At 48.1% G+C, this 20,287-nt stretch overlaps 1 protein-coding gene across 2 annotated transcripts in view; it reads left to right on the top strand.

Moving 5' to 3' along the window:
* The window catches only part of SLC25A13 (solute carrier family 25 member 13), a 138,429-nt gene that overhangs the window by 104,078 nt on the left and 14,064 nt on the right, over positions 1-20,287 (top strand). For both annotated transcript variants that reach the window (XM_004582326.3, XM_058678358.1), the window contains one exon: positions 12,401-12,541. In XM_004582326.3, the coding sequence (XP_004582383.2) occupies positions 12,401-12,541 (141 nt within the window). The remainder of the gene's footprint in view (positions 1-12,400; positions 12,542-20,287) is intronic.

Below are 20,287 nucleotides of genomic sequence, written 5' to 3'. Positions count from 1 at the left end.
GAGATCCCAGCAGATACAAGGGAAGGATTTAGCCACTAGGCCATTGCTCTGGACTCCTTCCATCTATACCTCTGATCCAACTTCCTGGTGAAGTAAACTCTTTGAAACAGCAGGTTTCATAAATAATGGCGTAAGTTATTTGGTCCCAGCTGCTCACGTTGAAAATTCTAATTGAATCCTTGCTTCTTGGCTTTCCTGGCCTAGCTCTGTCTGTTGGGGTCACTCGGGAAGTGAATGAATGGATGGCAGATCAATAACACTCTCTCTTTCTCTCTCATCTTCTTTGTGTATACATACATGTATATGTTTTAAATTAAATATTTTAAATAAGAAAATAAGATGCAGACAGAATCCAATTTGTTTCCTATTGCTGTGTGACAAACCATGCCCAAGCCGTGGCCTAAGTAGACAGTGTGTTCTTCCCCCTGACACCTGCACATTTCCTCTGCCTGTCCCTCAACTGGAATGCTGAGGTAGCTGCAAGGTCCCAATCGTCCTTGTACATGTGACAGTGAACAGGAAGCCCAGCTTCTCCACATGGGCTCACTCACACCTTGGTGTCACTCGCAGAGGGTAAGTTCTGAGAGCCATGGGCCAGGCGGGACTTTCACAGCCTGCCTTGGGAGCCATGGGATACTCATGCAGCCCTGGTATGTTTGCTGAGTCAGGGTACAGTCAGCAAGACTCTAAGCCATCTTTAATCTACTACGTTTGGCTTGTGTGGATGTGTGGCAATTATTCTATGAGATCAGATCGATGGAATCATTACAGCTCAGCTGAAGCACTAGTCTGCCTCTGCTCCCAGCATCCTCTTTCCAGCAGATGCTAGTTATTTTAGACTATGAAAATGAATATCTCAGGCTTTTTCAGCTGGAGAGGAAGTTCATATCCATCAGTGACGTCACATGAAGGGAGATAGACTGGAGTGCGCTCAAGGCTTATTGCAGAGCTGTGCTAACTCAAGGGGGCTTGGTAAGTCTGCATGTTTGCCATCTCTTTGCCAACTGGTTTCCCCTGCTAGGTGGCAGAGGGTCCTTTTCCCTATACAGCTCGTACTGCATCAGTCCCAGCACCTGTCTCCTGGTAGGCATGACATTAGTGGACTAGTGGACTCCATCATTGGGAGAGGTGTCATGGTGATCTGTTGCTGTGTGGCAGATCATCCCAAAACTGAGTGACTTCCAACGGCAAGTGATTATCACTCCTCACAGTTCTCTGACCTGCCTAAACCTAGCTGAGAAGTTTCCTCGGGATTTTCCATGGAGTCACAGCCATGTGCCAGGGCTGGGCAAGGCCAGGGTTAAAGTCCTCATCTATGCCTGACTGTGCTGCTGTCACAGTTGTGGGCAGTTGGGACTGTTGTCCAGAGCACCACCTGGGGCCTCTTTGGGCTTGACTTGGTTCTGAGAGAGTCCTGAGCAGCTGTACAGCCTCTCATGGTCTGACCCTGACTGTTGGGAATCAGAGAAGCCATTTAGGCCAGCCTAAATTGAAAACAGGGGAAAGACAACTCATTAACAGAAATGATAGCAAGGCGGCATTGGCTTCCATGGCAGGAAGGAGTCACTAAGTTGGGTGTGTTGTGGGATGGGAACATCCTCAAGGTCTTAGCCTGGCCAGCCTTCTTTGTCAGTCCCATGTCTTCCCTGAGTGTCTGCTGCTCGTTCTTGAACCCAATCCTGTCCCCGGTTGCTAGAGACTGTGGGGTACCAAAGCTCACCAGCATAACAAGCAGAGGAAGGGCTGCCTTGGGAAGCATTCCCGTGACAATGAAACCAGAGGCCCTTGAGAACTGAGGCAGCTCAGGGAACTGGCTCCTCTCTGTTTTCTCCACGTGGCCTCTTGGTTCCATGTACCTTGATCTTGCAACTTTCCATGTGTCCTTCTGCCCTGCTTGTCCATTTCATTCCTGACTGGGTTGCTTTCCTCAAGAACGCCCTTCATGTTCTCACTGGCCACCTGGCCTCTCCTGACACATGACCTTCTAACCCCCTTTGTCATCCTCTGCACCTGCATCATCCCATTAGCTCATGTTGCCCAGGTTAGTTAGGTTTCTGATTCAATGACCAGCAGAAATTTGCTTGGCAAACCTCACCTTTGTTTGGCCCTTGGGAGTCACAGCCCTGCCCGGATGTTAATGGCCATGCTGGACAATGGCTTTTGAGTCAAGCATCCATCACATGCCTGCAGGGCTTTTTTTTCATTTACTGTGTTGCTGGTAGCTAAGTGTTGTTAGATAGCCTTGAACAGTAGTGTAGCTGCTTATCATGAAATAGACCCAAAGCCACACCCTTCGGGCCTGAGCTGGAAATCCTTTGAGATTTGAGACCCAGTTGCCAAGACAGGAAGCACGTTTCCTCGTGTCATGAAGCAGAGGCTCCCACAGTCAGGGCCGGGAAGGCCTCGAGTGGACTTCAGTTCTACTTCGTGATCTTCCTCTTCCCAGGCCTTCCTGTGGCGACATGGCCACACAGTGTAGTGTTCCTAAGGCAGAATTTTCATTTCACTGTGCGAGTCTCTGCAGTGCTCTACCTGTAAGTCTAGCAGGATGGACTGAGGCCTCACTCCTCAGTGACATGGCAGGCAGCCAGTAGGTATTAGATGTTGTCATGAGACTCTGGAAAGAAGTTACTGTATTTTTATTGCTTACATCTTTAAAATCCATTTGTTTTTTAATAAAAATATGCCAGTTGCACAATTTTCAAATTGTATTATGATTGTTATTAGTATTTGGAGAAGTTAAGACCCCATTGCAGACTTTGTACTCCTTACCCCAAGACCTGCTGCCTCAAAGGGTTGTTCACTGTCCTCTCTGTCCTGTTCATTCCCTGCTTTGCCACTTAAGACCTTCCTGCGTGACTCTGGGCTCCCCATCCTGCAGCGTACAGGCTTTGGGTAGGTACTGACAAAGCACCTGTGAATACTGAGAGTTGGATCAGGGTCTCACTGTCTCAACTCTGCTTAGCACTGGGGCTTGTGTTTAGGATACTTCTAGAAGCCATCTGTGAAGTGAGTCAGTGCTCTAACCTGATGGTGTTGGTGAGGAGGACAGAGTTGGGCTTGGACAGGAAGGGGAGTCCCTTGGTGTGCCATGTTACTGCTCACTTGGAGACCAAAAGCCGGTGAAGAGGCATTGACCCAGGGGTTGGGGAGGTGGGGAGCAGGAACTGAGGAACTCTGTAACTGTGCCTACGTGTGTATATTTCCAGGGTGTTTTAAAAGTTTCATGGCCACTCAAAGAGCCAACCTTAAAAAGCTGTTTATTTTATTCGAATTTATTTTATGTGATAGAATGTCTAAGAATGAAGTGAAATAGACAACCTCCAGTATATCCATAACCCTAAGAACAACATGGAAATAAACGCAGTGTGGAGTTAGGTCTAGTTATATTTATAATGGCTTATGTTTTAAGTAGAAAGGATTTTACTGGCTGGTTAATATGAAATTATCTTGTCAAAAAGCATGAAGGAATTTGAGAGAGAGAGAGAGAAGCTTAAAATCAGAGCTGATGAAGAGTAGGAAATGTTAACCATGGCAGCACCCGAATTTAGAGATTTGTGAGAATCCAAGGAGGCCCAGCAGCAGCGTCCCCAGAAGGCCTTCCAGGGCTAGGGTTGAGGCAGTGCCTGGAGCAGAGCTCTGCTGCCTGGACTAAGGACGGAAAGGATTCCTGGGTGTCAGGGCTCGCAGGTGTATTTCCCCTACAGTTCCCCAAGGTGAGGGTACTGGGAGGTGATGCGGTCATGAGGGTGGAGCCCGAACAAATGAAATTAATGCCTTTATCAGAGACCCCAGCAAGCCTCCTGGTTCTTTCTGCCATGCCAGGGGGCCAGCAACAGGATATCATCTGTGAGTCAGGAAGCCACTATTCCCTGGGGGCAGGACCTGCTCTGGGGCAGCCAGCCCCCGGAGCTGGTACCTGTCAGTGCCCAATCTGTAGTGCTTTGCTGCAACAGTCTGAACAGGTGGAGGCTGTTGGAGGTGGTCCCCGGAAGGCCCAGCATTGCCCTCATCCTAGGGCGAAGTCCGACTTGAGAGACAGACAATGAACCAGTTTTCCCTTCCTCCTTTTCCTCCCTTTCTATTTTTTGGATGTCTCTGACTAATGGAGTCAACACAATTTGAATATTGGGCCATTCATCCTCCTGTATTCTGAGTGAGTAGGGGAGGTCTTTGTAACACTACAAAATTTTTAAGAAAGGTTGGGTCACAGCTTGCATACAGTTAAGCTACTTTGGACACTGCAAGTCTGTAAGTCAAATGATTCTGGTAGTCGTAGTCAAAATAGACATGTATAAAAGTCAGACCCCTAATGTTAACAGATCTGACAGGTCTGTGATTTAATTGCTTTTTAATGTCAGTCAGCTGGATTCCGCTTTGGTTTCTTGGCCAGGCTTCGGTAGGTCTTTGAAAACCCTACAAGGTTGAAAATGTGAGACTTAATGTTTGTAAAATGTATAAACAGAATAAGCATTTTGTGTGTTACCATGTGGTTGAGAAATTAAGACTAGGGCATTTCAGTTTGAAATCTGTTGTAGAAACATTTTAGTGGTTAGGATCTATTTTCTTTCCAATCTATTTATTGATTTTTTTTTTAACTCAAGAGCTCAATCTATATACCATATCAAAAGACAATCCTGTATGGCTTAGTGCTTACAGATGTCCATCTAGTCAGGCAGTCTAACTCTTCTGTCAGTGTCCTGGGAGCCCCCCACCAGAAACCCACAGACTGGCATCTGAAACGGAAGAGTTGCTTCCTCCCAGTTCCAGACACTGGAAGGCTGAGATCCAGGTGTTATTTGAGGCCCCTCCTCTTTGCTCACAGCTGTCACATCCTCGGGCCACCCTTGGGACATTTTCCATCATTGAAGAAAGGCCATCTGTCCAAGTGTGCCTTTCAACAGTGTGAAGTTCGGAGGCACACAAGTCAACCCCGTAACACCAGCATTTCAGAAAACGTGTCTTTTCTGTCTTACAATGAGGACGCGTGTTGCTGGCTGCAGCAGGATGCGCTGGGTCAGCATGCTCGCCAGCTCCCCGGTGCAGTTGCTGAATGCTCCCCCGGGCCCCGTTGGCTGCCGTTGAGCCACATGCTTTGGTGGAACCAGTCCACTACTGCTGTCTGCTGAGCCCTGCCCGTTGTCTGCCTGAGAGCTTCGTATGCAGACTAATCCATGTGCTGCGTACAAGTTTTTCTCAGAATTTTTGGTAAGTATTGGTTTTGGAAGAGACTAAATGGAAACTACGTTGAAAACTAGATTTCTTTTTTTAATCCTTTATTTTTAATTTACTCATATATCAGATATTGTCATCACTTGCGTATTCTTGATAACGTAACATAAATCATTAGGCACTTCCTACTGCAGACCTTTATTTATGGTTAAAATTTTGTTTGTATTCAAATAATCAAATAATGTATTTAGGCTTTAGTTTAAAAAAACATATTTCATAACTTTGTATTAGCCTATTTTTTATACATGTAAGTATACATTTTAGAATGTCAGTGTGCAATTAGATATTCTTAGCACATGTCATTTGTGAAAAGCACTTTAGATCTAAGTACATTCAATTGAGCATAATTAAAATATCAAGATACATATTCTTCATATACATTTTGCCACTTAATTTTTTAAGTAGCTAAGCGTACCTACCATGTGAATTCAAATTAAAGGAAGGTGATTAAATCACATTTAGATTTAATGCTTTTACTTTAAAATACAGCAGGAATGACATTATGTTAAAAAAAATATACTGTCATGGTGTCTATGGACAACAAGTATGATGGATCTGATTTTTTTCCCCTTAATATTTATTTACCATAACATTCTCTGAGCAATACCAAGATGACTTGTTGGCTGGGTTGTTTCAGGAGGCATGTTATTAAGAAAGCATGCTTACTTTTCTTAGGAGTCCTTGCGTTTAGAGTCCCGGGCTCCAAGAAAGAATGTTCAGCTGTACCATTCAGGTTAGGACACAGTACGTGCAGCTGAGAGGGAATTGGATTCTGGAAAAATAGGAACCAGGCCACCCTACCTGCTCCTTCAGCCACTAGGCTCGGGCCCACCTGTGCTTCCAGCAACGGCAGGGGTGAGCAGACCACTTTGGCAAGTCCTCTGAAAGGCACATGTGCTAGGAAAATTCACTTGTCTGTAACTCTTGGGCCGAAAACAAGTTTGAGTGAAGGCCATGGTGTTCATCAGCCTTTTCGTCACAGTCGTCAAATGCTTGCAGAAGCCTCACTGTCAAGACAAAAGGTTTCCTTCAGCTGCAGTTGGAAAGTCTGAAATCAGGGAGGCAGTATGCCGCTGATGGCACAGGGGGCATGTGCGTCTCTCTGGTCCCTTATGAAGTCACCCGGATCCAGCCCTGGACGTTCGGCCCTAGTGACCCCAGCCACTCGCGTCCAGAGGCCTCACCTGCAAATGGCATTACTCGATTCAGTTGCCGTCCTCTCAGTACTGTTCTTTTAAGACTCTGGGGGCTGACACCCGAGGTCAAGGGGACGAAAGCCCAAGCCACGGCAGTCGTTGCGCCTGCAGTGCTTAGGGAAGATGGGGGCCATGTGTAAGGATTCTGGATCACATTGCCTGGCAAAATTTCATTGTTTTATTGAGATTTTGTAGTTGTATTAAAAAAAAATAAGCTGTAGCAGTCTCCCTTCCCGCCATCAGCTTCCCTATGCAGACTCAGAAATGTCACCCATGAAGCAAATTATGATGCAAGACAGAGGGAGGAATTGGGGGCACCAGCCTGTGAGGAAGAGAGGAAATGAAGCTTCCAGAATCATCTAGGCACCAGATGGAGGAAGCTGTGATAGAAACCACGTTTCAGGGGAATTCAAAGAAAAAACCTGTAATTTCACTTTGAGCCATGAGGACTGTATCATGTGAAAAATTAGAGCACTTGGAAATAATGATGCCGCGTGCAGCCGGAGGCCCATTCATTTGAGAAGCTCGGCGCCTGGGCCTCATGCTGACATAGTTGTAGCTTCTAGTCCCATCTCCTTCCTGGTTTCTCTTAGCTCTCCTGGGTGCAAAGGTGAATTGATGAAGATCACGGGCTTCAGGGCAGAATCACCACAGCCATGGCTGCTGTGCAGGGCTTTCGGCCCTTGGGTTTGTGTGGGGATGGAGCCGAGACATGGCTGCCTGAACCCTTACGGGTGTGCTGGGGAAAGCCCACCCCCGTACACTGATGGTGTGAGTCCATTTGAATAAAATTGGAATTGTCGCTGGTTACACACTTCTGACTCCAAAGAAGCCCACAAGGATGGCATACTTGGCACAGGTGGGGCACTTTATCACTGACTAGCCTGCTTTGCTCATGATGTACTGAGATGGAAAAATTTGACATGTCTGGAGATCAGTTGATTATGTTGTTTCTGGAAAAGCTACTCTTCTCCATGTTTTGTGCTATACGTGAGCGTCTGAGCCATCTACTGCTGTCTGCTCGATGAAGGCTCTCAAAGTCAAGGGCATTCTACCCCTGGGAGCAGAGGACCCAGCGATACGAGTATCTTATGGATACGGTCTCAGTTTCCCTGCATACAAGCTTGCAGTGGGTGTTTGTTGATTGTTTTTATTCTTCTATTTTAGTCTACTGACTTTTTTTTTTATTAGACAGGGTTACAGAAGGAAAGAGAAAGAGAAATCCCTTCCATCCACTGGCCGTAAAGCTGGGCCAGGCAAAGCCAGGAGCCTCCGACTCCTTGTGAGTCCTCCCCGTGGGTGGCAGGATCCCTGACTCTGGGGCCATCTGCCGCTGAACAAGGCTGCTGTCAAGGCTCTTTGATAACAGGAAGACCATGTTCGTGGCTCTGAGAAGTCCTTGGAAATCCCCAGCAGCCTGGATTCAGGCTGTCCCTTCCTCCATTTCCGCGTCCCCAGGAGTGCAGGCCTAAGGCAGCCTCTGCCAGATTGACCAGGAAGGAGAAGCCTAACAGCTTGGAATTGCTTCGAGGGGGGCCTGGTGCAGTAGCCCAGTGGCTAAATACTTGCCTTGCATCCGCCAGGATTCCTTATGGGCACTAGTTCATGTCCCGGCTGCTCCACTTCCCATCCATCTCCCTGTTTGTCGCCTGGGAAAACAGTTGAGGATGGCCTAGTCTAAGGACCCTGCACCCGCATGGGAAATCCAGCAGAAGCTTCTGGCTCCTGGCTTCGGGTTGTCTCAGCTTCAGCTATTGCAGCCACCTGGGGAGTGAACCAGTCGATGGAAGATCTTTCTGTTTCTCTTTCTCTCTGTAAATCGGCCTTTCCAATAAACAAATAAAACCTGCCTGACTGGACAGGTAGCAACTGCGTCTGCAGTGGGCATGAAGTGTTTCTCTTTCTGATGCCTCCAGATCCTAGAGAGTAAGTGAGATTTCTGTAGCAAAGGCTATGCCAGGAAACACAGAGAAGTCAGCAGTGCCGCTGAAATGGAGCCACACTGAGCCAGTCCAGCGTGCAAAGCCTTCCTCTCGCTTGCCACAGGCTCCAGAAAGTCCTGGGGAAGTGGTTTGTGACAGAATCTCACAAACAAAAAAGCCAGTATTTTCACACAGCCAGACCTCGCGGGTGATGAGGGACACAGACACGGTGCACAATAGGTGTCCCTGTCTGTTGTCTGCAGCTTCTGCCGTCTTTGATGTCTGCAGGGGGGAGCACAGCCCGGCCGCTGTGAATGGATAATAGGCTGGAGCCTGAGGGGCCGCCGGCAGCACGCTGCCCACAGAGCACGCAGTGGCGTGGCCAGACCCGTGCCGGGCGATAAGCATCTAGTCCTGGTGCCTTGCAGTCTCACTTCCTCCCCACGTGACTCCCAAGGAGCAGTTTGATCCTCAGCTCCTGTTGGCACATCGGGCTGTAGGCTGCACTGTGAGGTTTCCCGGCATCACCGCCCTCCTCCCTCCGCATGCCTCTACTTCCCTCAACTCTCTGCCGTAAATTTGACTCTTCCTCATCATTGCCCTCTTCCTCACTGCCGTGAACTTATTCTGTTCTCCTGAAAGATACATTGCAGTATGTACCTCTACTCCCAAATGAAAGATGGACTCCCAATGAAACTGTTCAGTACATCTTGACAATAGGATGCTGGACTTTCTACCATTGTCTGTGTCTACCGTGTCAGGGTACACTTAAATAGCAGAATGATGGACTTGTGACTGATTTTTGAAGGACTGTCCTGTAGTAATAATATAGGGGAAATCAGTGGGGGGAAGGAGGATGGAAACAGGGAATCCCTGCGCCCATGGCACTGTTTCCTAAAAAGTAACAAGTTAAAAAACAAAGAATGTGTATGACTCCTTACTGGGTGCAATGTAATGTTTTTACCAGTGTTAATAAAGATGCATAAGACAACAGCCAGTTTGGCACCACTCAGGACCCCCGTGACCCATGGCAGAGGGCCTGGGATGAAGTCCTGCTTCCGATCCAGCTCCCTGCTGCCATACACACTGCAAGGCAGCAGGGAGAGATTCAAGTCCTGGGGCCCCAGCTCCCCACGTGGCAGACCCCAAGGGAATGCTTAGCTGCTGCTGTTGTGGGCATGTAGGGAGTGAAACCATCAGATGGGGTACCGCTCTTGCTAGCTGTCTCCGTTCCCCTCTCTCTTCTGCTCTGCTCTTCAGCTATCTGTTTCGAGATCACTTGTGGAATACGGGAAGCTGCCCTGTGAAAACCTGAGGAAAGCTGGGCTTAGAGGGCACTGCTTTGGGGCACCTGGAGCTGACTGGCACCCTAGGACTGTTGTGTTGGAAAATCCCCAGTGTGCTGCTGCCCGTGGCGACACATGGGCAGGTGCAGAAGCAGGGAAGTTGCAGGGCTGCCCATCTGCAGCAGGCAAGCCCCACGGGCCATCCCGACTGCAGCCAGATGGGAGAATGGGAGCAAAGCTGGCGTGCTGGCCACTGCGCATCACCATGGGTTTGGCCACTGTAGCGAGTGAAATAGCGTGACGGTTGCTGGGGTCTGCTCTGTCCCCTCCCACTGACAGCACCTTTGGAGGGAGGCCATGTCGCGCTTGTGGTCCATTTGTCACAAGGACCAGTGGTGGCTGATGTCTTTTCTCCTTTTCCCTTGGTAGCTGCGACCTCACCCTGTTCTGAGCTTTCGGATACCAGCTCACTGACCAACTCCAACCCAGCAGTGTCTTTCTCAGCAATTCTTTGCATTTCACCTTTTTCTTCAGAGCAGGGAGGATGGTTTGTTTTTCATTCTTATCAGGGGAGCTCTGGTCCTAAATACCCCGAGCACAGCCCCTCGGTTGGGTTATTTTTCACCCACTCTACCACCGAGACACCTAGTGCCAGAACAGGCTCAGAAGTTCCTGCCAAGGGATCATCAACGATGTGGAGCAAAGCCTGGCCAGCAGAGTGGCCGTGTGTGATGCCGGCCACCCTAGCATCTGCGTGTGCTGTCCTCTGCTCTACTTTGTGCCTGGGGGCTCTCGTGGAAGCCCTGTCAGGTTTCTTGTGCTGGGGTTGTCACCCTGAAGGGAGGAAAGTGCAGGTGCAAGGACATTGCTCTGGGACAGTTGACAGGAGGACTGTGTGGCCCTCCCCACCTGTTCTAACATGCAGAAAGGAAAGGACTGTGAAGAATAAGCATTTCCAGATTGAACGAATCAAGTTGGTAAAAACACGAAACCTATTTCATTTAGTAAGTAACTTCCCTTTTTTATTTTTGTCAGCGTTTTTATGTAGCTCACGTAAGCTCTATACAAGTAGTATCTTTTTCTTCATAGAAGTAGCTCATAGTTTCTATTGAAAGAAAATAAACTATAGGGGGGAAAAAAGAGGAAAATGTAGCCATTTCTGATCCTATCACCTCCAAAACCTCATTTTAGTGTCTGTCTTCTCTGCAGAGGTTGAGGCTGGACAGAGAAAGTTGTGGCCTATACATTTTCAGCTGCATGGGCTGTTGGAAGTGTGGGCTCTTGGGACTTCACAGGCTGTGTAGAACATGTTTCTTCAGTGTTGATGTCGGCTGCCCCGCATCTCAGCACAGGGGCACGCTCCCCATTCATTTAGTCTATCACTCACCATGGGGTGTTGATGTTGTTTCTGATTCTTCCTTCCGGCTGTCACACACAGTTGAGAGCTCTCCTGAAGGCTGCATTTATTCAGTGCAGGCTGCTCCCTGAGGGTGCCAGGGAGTGGAGGAGGTGCCATGTGTCCGCTGGTGTGACGTGGATTCATGTCGTGCCTGTTGCCATGGTGGGGCCCAGTGAAACTGTAAGGTGTCAGCACCCACGCCTGTGGTGACATCACTGTGGAACAAACATTGCCAACTGTGCCGCCTACTAACCTGACTCTCAATGAATGATACAAAACTTCAGTGTATTTGTGACAAGGTGTACAAGTTGAAATACAGTAAGAATGAGTATGCTTGCTTATAATAAATGCAGGCTTAGCTTCAAAACAGCTGGCTTGGAAATTTCCACCAGAGTGCACTTTAAAGATTACACTGATGAAATAACTTTCCAAGTTGGGTCGTTGATTGATCTAATGCATATATTTTTTCTCCTTCTATCTGTCTTTTAAAATAAGAGCAGTTCTATTCACAGGCAATCTTTAAAGAATATTATAAGGACATGTAATTCTGCAGAGTGATATTGGATAGTTAACCTTTTATTAAGGAAAAAAAATGTTTTCCTCTTCGTCCCCCTGTTCCTCGGCAGCTTTTGGATCAGCTCGAGCTGCAACACCCAGGGACCCTCGTGCTCCTTGTGGTCTGAGGTCTGCTCCGTGTCCTGCTCTCTGCACCCTGACTGCCTTGGTGCCCTTGGCTCCCTGCCCCAGGATGACCATTGTCTGTGTCACTGTAGCAGGTGGCCTCTGGTGGGGCCAGTGGTCATCTGTGTCTCACACTAAGGAGGTAGAAATTCTTTTCCCAGAAATTCCAAGGCAGCAACGGTCCTGTGATGCCAGCTCAGAGGCTGCGTTCATTTGGCTGGGCATGGCGAGGCCTGATACCGCCATGGTCCCTGCACGGAGATGGCTGAGCTTAATGGGAGGCATTACATCTGCCTTGATCGTAAACCGTTCCTTTTCTTTTTTTTTTTTTTAAGATTATTTTATTTTTATTGGAAAGTAAGATATACAGAGAAGAGAAGAAACAGAGAAGAAGATCATCTGTCTGATGATTCACTCCCCAAGTGGACACAATGGCTGGAGCTGAGCCAAAGCCAGGAGCCAGGAGCTTCTTCTGGAGCTCCCATGCCAGTACAGGGTCCCAAGGCTTTGGGCTGTCCTTGACCACTTTCCCAGGCCAAAAGCAGGGAGCTGGGTGGGTGGTAAGCGAGACCGCCAGGATTAGAACTGGCGCCCAAATGGAATCACAACGTGTGCAAGGTGAGAACTTTAGTCACTAGGCTACCATGACAGGCCCAATACTAAACCCTTTCTCCTTCTCTTTAGGCAGGTGGCTCGCAGGTGATCTTCACAAATCCCTTGGAAATTGTCAAGATCCGCCTGCAGGTGGCTGGAGAAATCACCACCGGTCCGCGTGTGAGCGCGCTCTCTGTGCTGCGAGACCTGGGTTTCTTTGGCATCTACAAGGTAACTTTGCTTTTTATCCCCAAGGTCATTGATTTGATGACTTTCTTATCTGCTTTAGCTAGTACCAGTTCATCAGCATGAAAAGATTTTTTTACTTTTAGAGCACCTTTATGCTAATAGAAGGGGATGTCCCTCTGACATGCCAAAAAAATAGTGCCGCCATCCTGCCTCTCCGGGCCTGGCCCTTTGTTTGCTGTGGTTAACATGACAAAGCAGACTCAGGAGGGGTGCTTGGTTGGCTCTGTCTGTATGTTTAGGCCTGCAGAGCTTAAATCAGACTCACCTAACCTAAATCAGACTCAGCTAAGCTAGCCGTCTTCCTTCTGAATTGACTTGCAAAATACCTAAGGATTCCCTGACTACTTGGTAAATGGCAATTAGAATACTTGCTTTAGAAGTACATTTGCAACTGAAAAAAGTAGATGAGATAAACATAGCACATTCCTGAAATTAGGGAGAGTTTAGAGCAAACCTGTGAGCTCTATAAACAGAGCCTCCCCCCACTGCAATGATAGTATTGAGGTAGATTAAATAAGACCTGTTTGAGCTTTGATTGTAGGTAAGAAAATAGATGTGCAGCGTCGTGGTCCTCATGAATATTTGCTGTAGCACCTTCCTCTGGGTAACCCTTTCATTTTGGCTTAAACTCTTGGATTATAAAACAAGTTAGATAAATTTTGTTATGGAAAACATGTACTTCTACATAGGAATGTGTCCTTTTCCATGCGAAGCTTCAGAACTTCAGCAAAGGGGCTTATTTTAGAAATGGAAGGACAACACTTGCTATTTAGCTCTGAATGGCAGGGCAGCTAACATTAGCCAAAGGATGCTTCGCCGGGGAGCCACGGGACAGTGTGTGATCGTCTAAGACAAAACGGGAAGCACTGGCAGGTAGGCCTCACCAAGCTGCTGGGAACAGGTGTGCAGCTCTGCAGTGGCAAAGCAAGTGCCGACCACGAATGTGGGCTCTGCCTTCTCTCTTCCAGGCAAAGGTGGTTTTTTTTTGTTTGTTTGTTTTTGTTTTGTTGTCCCACTGTGTTTGACAGGGTATTCAAATAGATCTCTCATTGGTGTTGGTAAATACTGTGTATTCACCTTCATCTGTGCTGTGTGTGTCAGTGAGTCCCGGGGGCTATTATCCACGAATTCAGGAAGCGGGTAATGATACGTCAGTGCGTGCTTATCGGGTCTACTAGTTATCTCAGAGGAATGGTGGTAGATTTTTTTTTCTTTTAGTTCTAAAAGAAAAACAGGCTTATGTTGCAAAACAAGATACAAATAGTTCCAAAAGGTCTATGAAAGAAAATGAAAGTCTTTCTCCTCTACCATTGTGCTCGTCAAAGAATAGCCACAGCTTGAGTTATTTTTTTAAAATACATCTATATAAAAAGAAATCTTCCCACTCAGTATGTTTTAAGCACTGATTGATTGATTGACTTATTTGAGTGACAGAAGGCTGGGGGGTTGGGGAAGGAGAGAAAGAGAGAGAAGAAAACTCCATCCTGTGATTCACACTGAACCTGACCGCCATCGTCAGGAGCAAGCCAGGAGCTTCTGGGTCTCCCACGTGGGTGCAGCAGCCCAAGCACCTGGGCCATCCTCTTCTGCCTTGTCAGGTGCATTGACAGGGAGCTGGAGGAGAAGTGGAGCACCTGGGCACAGGCAAGAATCCAACCTCCGTGCCAAGAGGTAGCTTAACCCGCTGTACCACAGTGTAGATCCCCCACTCAGTCCATATTTATCTTTTCTGTCTCATGTGCACTTGCTCTCTTCTTTCTCTTACAAATATGTGTGTATGTATGTTTATATATCATATATATCACTAATGTCAGCCATATCAGTATCAGTATAATATGTATATAAAAAAGATTGTTTCTAAATACATATATCTTGAAGCTCTTTCTTCATTTAATAGCTAAGTACAGCTTTTTAGAAGAGATTTTCTCACTGTTTCCTTATTTGTAAGTATTTTTTGTTAGATGATGACCACCGCCCGCCCGCCCGCCTGCTGGTGGAGTAATATCGGCAAGTTGTTCAGAGTTGTAATGGAAACATTGGAAAATCCGCTCCTGGGCCCCCTTCGCGCAGAGGGGAAGGAAGATGGCGGCGAGAAGGGCCCCTGAGATCCGTGTGGAGGAATTTTATAACCCCCTAGACACGTGGGCAGGCAAAGGGGCTCTCTGTGCCCCAACTGTGTAAGGAATGTCCATTCAGGTGTGCCATTGGTCAACTGGAATCCCGCCAGGTCGGTGTCGTGACTGGCTCCTGTGGCTCCTCTGTTCCAGGCTGAAGCCTTGGAGACATGCCGGGGCGGAGCAGACCAGCCCCTCATCTCCACTGCCCTGGGCAGCCATCATTTTTATTATTTGTCACTTGGCCACCTTTGGAGGCACGTCATGATGCACGTCCCAGCGTGTGTGTGTGACGTGTGTTTGTAAATGGATGTGAAGCGTCATTTCCTGTCCATGTGTGCTTTTCTGTGTTAAGAGATTTCACCAAATTCTGCCAGTGTGCCAGATCACCCTGTAACATACAAACACTCACAGGAAAAGGAGTCCTTGATCTGAAAGCCTGTGAACTCCCAGCTCAAGGGAGGAAGCCATGCTTCTGTTTCTACTGTGGAGGAATGCCTTGCTAGCTTTCTAACACAGAGGAGCTGGTCACAGTCACACAACGGCCCTCGTGGCTGTTCTTTCCATTCCATGGTCACCCACACCTCCCCAAAAGCCTCTTTAAGTCTTTGTTTATTTATTCCAGAGTCAAGAGTTACGGAGAGAGAGAGGGTGAGAGATCTTCTACCTGCTGATTCACTCCCCTAGTTGGTTGCAACACTGAGCCATACTGAAGCTTCCTGCAGAGCTTCCACATGAATAGTGGGGCCCAAGCACATGGACTGTCTTATCACTGCTTTTCCCAGGCACATGAGCTGGATCAGAAGTGGACCAGCTGGGATTTGAATTGATGCCCATATGGGATGTTGTCATCACAGACCATAGCTAAACTTGCTATATGACACCCACCATAGTAACACATTGAATTGTAAATCAGGCTAATTCTCTGCACATTTTTTTTAAGACTTGATCATGTGCCTAGCACTGCTGTAGCATTCAGGAGATGGTTGTGGAAAGCCAAGCTCCAGCCCACTGTTTGATGCTGTGGGGATGTCAGCCTTGCAGGAGACAGAAATGTGAGTCAGAAGCTGCTGAGAGCCTCATAGGAGGCAAGGCTAGGGCATAAAGAGGGGCCATGCCAGGGCCAGGGGTGCGTCCTGTCTGAGAAGAAACCATGAAAAATACAAAGCTGGTGAGCCCTAGAGAAGCCAGGGGACCCTGCAAGGAGCCATCCAGCTGCTCTCCTCCCCCACCTAGAGGATGTTAGATACAAAACTAAACTGAAACAGAGGGACTACCAAGACCAGAATGATGGTGTCTCTCCAAGTTTGTTGAGATCTGCTTCCAGGCGAGGTTCATTGCCCGGCAAGTTGAAGTCGCACCTGCACTGAGCTGCACGCTCCTTAAGCAGTGGTGATAACGGAGCTTGATGCCTTGTCTTCTGATTGGTCAGCTCCACTTGAATGAGTCTGGGGCGACTATTCTTGGTGGGAACTATTGGCGCCTCTTAGGGACTTTCCACCTGCCCCAAGTACTGTAGGCTAACAGAGGAGAGCCCAGCTGCTCAGCTGAACCTGTCCTGGCTGCCCTCCCTCTGCCACTGCTCCCTGCTGGCTAGGCCACCTTCTCAGACTCAGTGCACTGTTCCACCTGCTGCTCCATCTGCCTGAGGCTCTTCCCTGGAAACTCAGTTAAACCCCTGCCTCCTCACAGAGAAACTCTGCAAGCAGTGGGCTCTTTCTCCATCTCCAGCTACTATCTCAATGAATGTGTGTACATGAATACGTGTGGCTCTGTCTCCTTTATATAGAGCTCCTGTTGGTGGTAGGGTCTGGCTTGCTCACCACTGTCAATAGTAGTTGGTAACACATGAGTAGACAGTGGATAAATATGTGTCAAGCAGATAAGTGCATAATGAAATCCAGGGTGTCCACACCATAAACAGGAATATTAGAGCAGAGGAAGTGAGTGTGAGGAAACAGCCAGCAAGGACCGTGGACTTGGAGCAGTCCCATGTAAAGGACATGGCCAAGGGGAGGAGAGGAGAGCACATACTAGATTCCAAGGCTTGCTCTCCCCAGGTGAGCTGTGCCCTGGATGCTAAAGATGCACAGATAAACCAGTCAGACCTGGTTGTGTGGCAGGTAGCTCGGCGGCAGGTCCTTGGACTCTACTGCTGTGGGGCAGGAGCTGTAAGGAAGGTGGGTGTGATCTGCAGCTTTGTGTTGGAGAGAAGATGACTTGGCTTTCATTGAGTGAACGCAAGGGCATAGGCGGAAGTGGTGGCGATGTTGACCTAGGCTGGGCAGTGGCAGTGGCAGTGGCAAGGAGGATGTAATTAAAGGGTGCCTAGGGTTGGTTTCATGGAATTTGGGAAAGTAGTAAAAAGTAGAAAGGAAAGGTAGATGAAGGATGTGTGGCTTGAGTACCGAGGATGGGGGTGATGACCAAGGCTTTGGGACTCAAAATATTTGAGAGCCTGTGAGGCACCTTCAAAAGCTGTCCGCTGTCCTGTATACTGAGGAGTAGAGGCCTGGAAGTCTTAGGAAATTCAGCCAGGTGGCCCAGGTGGGCAAGGGCCAAACAAAGAATGAGGCAAAGGCTCGGTGTGATACACTAGTGGCTAAAGTCCTCACCTTGCCTGCACCAGGATCCCATATGGATCCCACATGGACACCGGCTCATGTCCTGCTGCTCCACTTCTCATCCAGCTCCCTGCTTGTAGTTTGGGAAAGAATGGAGGATGACCCAGAGCCTTGGGATGCTGTACCCATGTGGGAGACCCAGAAGAGGCTCCTGGCTCCTGGCTTTGGATTAGTTCAGCTCCGGCCATTGCAGCCACTTGGGGAGTGAACCAGCGGATGGAAGATCTTTTTCTCTGTATCTCCTTCTCTCTGTATATCTGCCTTTCCAATTAAAAAAAAAAAAAGTGAGGCGAAGTTTCATGACCTCTGTTCTGCATTTTTCTGACTTGGTGGTGGTTTTGACCAGAAGACTCTCAAACCTTGCAGAAGATGATCCTGTGGATGGCGTTTGAGTAAGTAAGCCCTCCTCCCCCCAGGCTGCTAAGAAAGCCAGTGAAGGCTCTGGAGAGATTTCCCACCGATAGGTGGCACAGAGCAGTGTGGGCGGAGAAGACAGCAGTCAGCGGAGACAGGAGCGGGCAGCATTATGGAAGCTGTGAAGGAAAGAGAACAGGTGAGCAGGATTGGGTGTGGCAGAGACCAACGGACGAAGGCTAAGAAATGGTCTTTAAAGATGAAAGTCAACGGTTATCTTTCACACATCACGTCGGGTCTCTGCCATGGGCAGCAAGGATACAACTCCTGGGCCTTCACTTGCTGCCACCTAGAATGCGTATTGGAAGGAAACTGGAATCAACAGCAGAGCCAGGTCTCAAACTCGTAACACTCTATCACAGGATGGGTTTTGTCCGAAGCAGGGTCTGCCCCACTGTGCCAACCACTGGCCCCTTTTGGCAGGGAAATGGAAAGAGAGGTTGAGAGATTGTAGTTGCATTTTTACTGGGAGAATCATACCTGCGGATGGACAGAGAATGAGTCCCTGAAGATGGAAGAGTTTGAAACATGTAGAGACGCCCGTAACAAATATGGTGGCAGGAGCTGGAGGCAAGAGGAGTGGAGTCCCCGCCTAGGGCTGCATGTGCGTTCCTCAGCCCGTTAGAGCTCTTACCCAGCTCTCGCTCAGCTGAGCTCGTGCGTCCAGCCCTGAACCCATTAAGTCACTGACTGCTCCTTCTGACCCAGGAGACTGGTACTGTTTCTTTCCAAGTTCCAAGTTAGAGTTAGGAAAGGCAAACTTGGCAAGTTTCAGCAATGCATCCAAGGTCATAAACCCCAAGGGTGGGTAAATGGTGAGGCTGGGTGTCGGACTTGGCCCAGTCCTGACCCGTCACAGAAAGAAAGGATGTGGTGAAGATGTGGATACACTGGAGTCCTTGTGCGTGGCAATATGAAATGTTTCAGTCCTTGTGGCAAACTGTGTAGAGACTCCTGAGAAACGGTAAAGCAGAGCCGGCCAGGGATCCAGAAATCTCCTTGCCGGGTCCACATGTCAGAAGAACCTCAGAGAGGAAAGATCGAGAGACTGTGGCATTTCATATGGTGGAGTCATATTTGGACCATGTAACAAGGAAGGAGATCTCGCTGTTTTTAATAATGTGAGTGAAGCTGGAGGACACTGGGCTCAGTGAGGTGAAGCGTCTGCCGCAGGGCGCACGTTGCATGCTTCTGCTGATGTGAGGCGTCCAGCGTGTGTCCCATTTCTGGATTACAGTTGAACACTGAGTCTTACCATCAGCATGCCGGTGCCAGAAGTTAAAACACAGAAAACTGTGTGCCTTACTGAAAGCTTTTTGGTTCTTCTTATCAAAGCAATCTGCAGTAAAACACCTATTTCTGATGATTTGTCTCACTCAAGGATTTTTAGGCATTGAAGGGACAAGTGTCAGCCACCTCAGAGGACCACAATGTTGTGGATGTTTGAATAGTATTATAAATCACATAGCAGTGACATACTCTGCACATATTCATGCTCCAGCTGCTCCACCTCCCATCCACCCCCCTGCTTATGATCCAGGAAAGCAGCGGATGAAGACCCAAAGCCTTGGAACCCTGCATTCACGTGGGAAACCCAGAAGAAGCTCCCAGCTCCCGGCCTTGGATTGGCTCAGCTCCAGGCACGGTAGTCAGCAGATGGAAGATCTTTCTGTTTCTCCTTCCCTCCGTGAATCTGTTTTTAGAAAAAAAAGAGAAATCTTTTAAAACAACAACAAGAAAGTAAATGTTGGATGACCTAATAGGTACAAGTATACAAGAAAACCAGGAGAGAGGACAGCTGAGCATTTTCCGGAAGCCATGACAGCTGTTAGTCCACAGCTTCGAGAGGTGCAGCAGGATGGGGAATTGGGGCACAGTACAGTAAACTGTTACTTAGGACGCCCACACCCCATATCAGAGTGCCACTGCTCATCCCAGCTGCTCCAGCTCTGCCCAGCCTCCTGCCTCTGCGTCCTGAGAGGCAGCAGGCGGTAGATTGTGGCTCAAGGCCTTGAGTCTGTTCCATCCATGCGGGAGACGTGGGTGGAATTCCAGGCTCTGCTCTTTGACCTGGACTGTCCCTGGTTATTGCAGGCAGTTAGGGAATGAAACACGAGATGGAAGATTTCTCTCTCTTTCTCTCTTCCTCTTTCTCTCTCTCTCTTTCTCTCTCTTCCCCTCAACCCTGTGTATGTGTCTGCCTTTCAAGTCGATGGAAATAAATATTAAAATAAAATAAAAAGAGGCAATTCTGTAACCAGAGTAGGTTTAGTCCACTCACCTAAGAGGCAAGGGTAGGGTCCAGCCAGCAAGCCAGTTAGGAATAGGGATTATGGAAGCCAGAGGAAGCTGAGTGTTGTCATCAGTGTGCGGGGAAAAAAAAAACCCTTCCAACCTAGAATTTCTTATGCTATAAAAGTGGTTTTCAGGAAGTAGGGTAAAACAAAAACTTTTTAGTTCAGCAAAACTTGTCTTTAAAAAAGAGGTAGAACCTTAACAAAGGAGATTCCAGAATATACTTCAGGTAGAAGAAAAGTGATTCCAGGTGGAGACATACAGAGATGAAGATCAAAGAA

The sequence above is a fragment of the Ochotona princeps genome, chromosome 20 (assembly GCF_030435755.1).
Source record: "Ochotona princeps isolate mOchPri1 chromosome 20, mOchPri1.hap1, whole genome shotgun sequence".
NCBI lineage: Eukaryota > Metazoa > Chordata > Mammalia > Lagomorpha > Ochotonidae > Ochotona > Ochotona princeps.
Note: the sequence above shows the minus strand (reverse complement) of the source record. Positions and strands in the feature narration are given on the sequence as shown.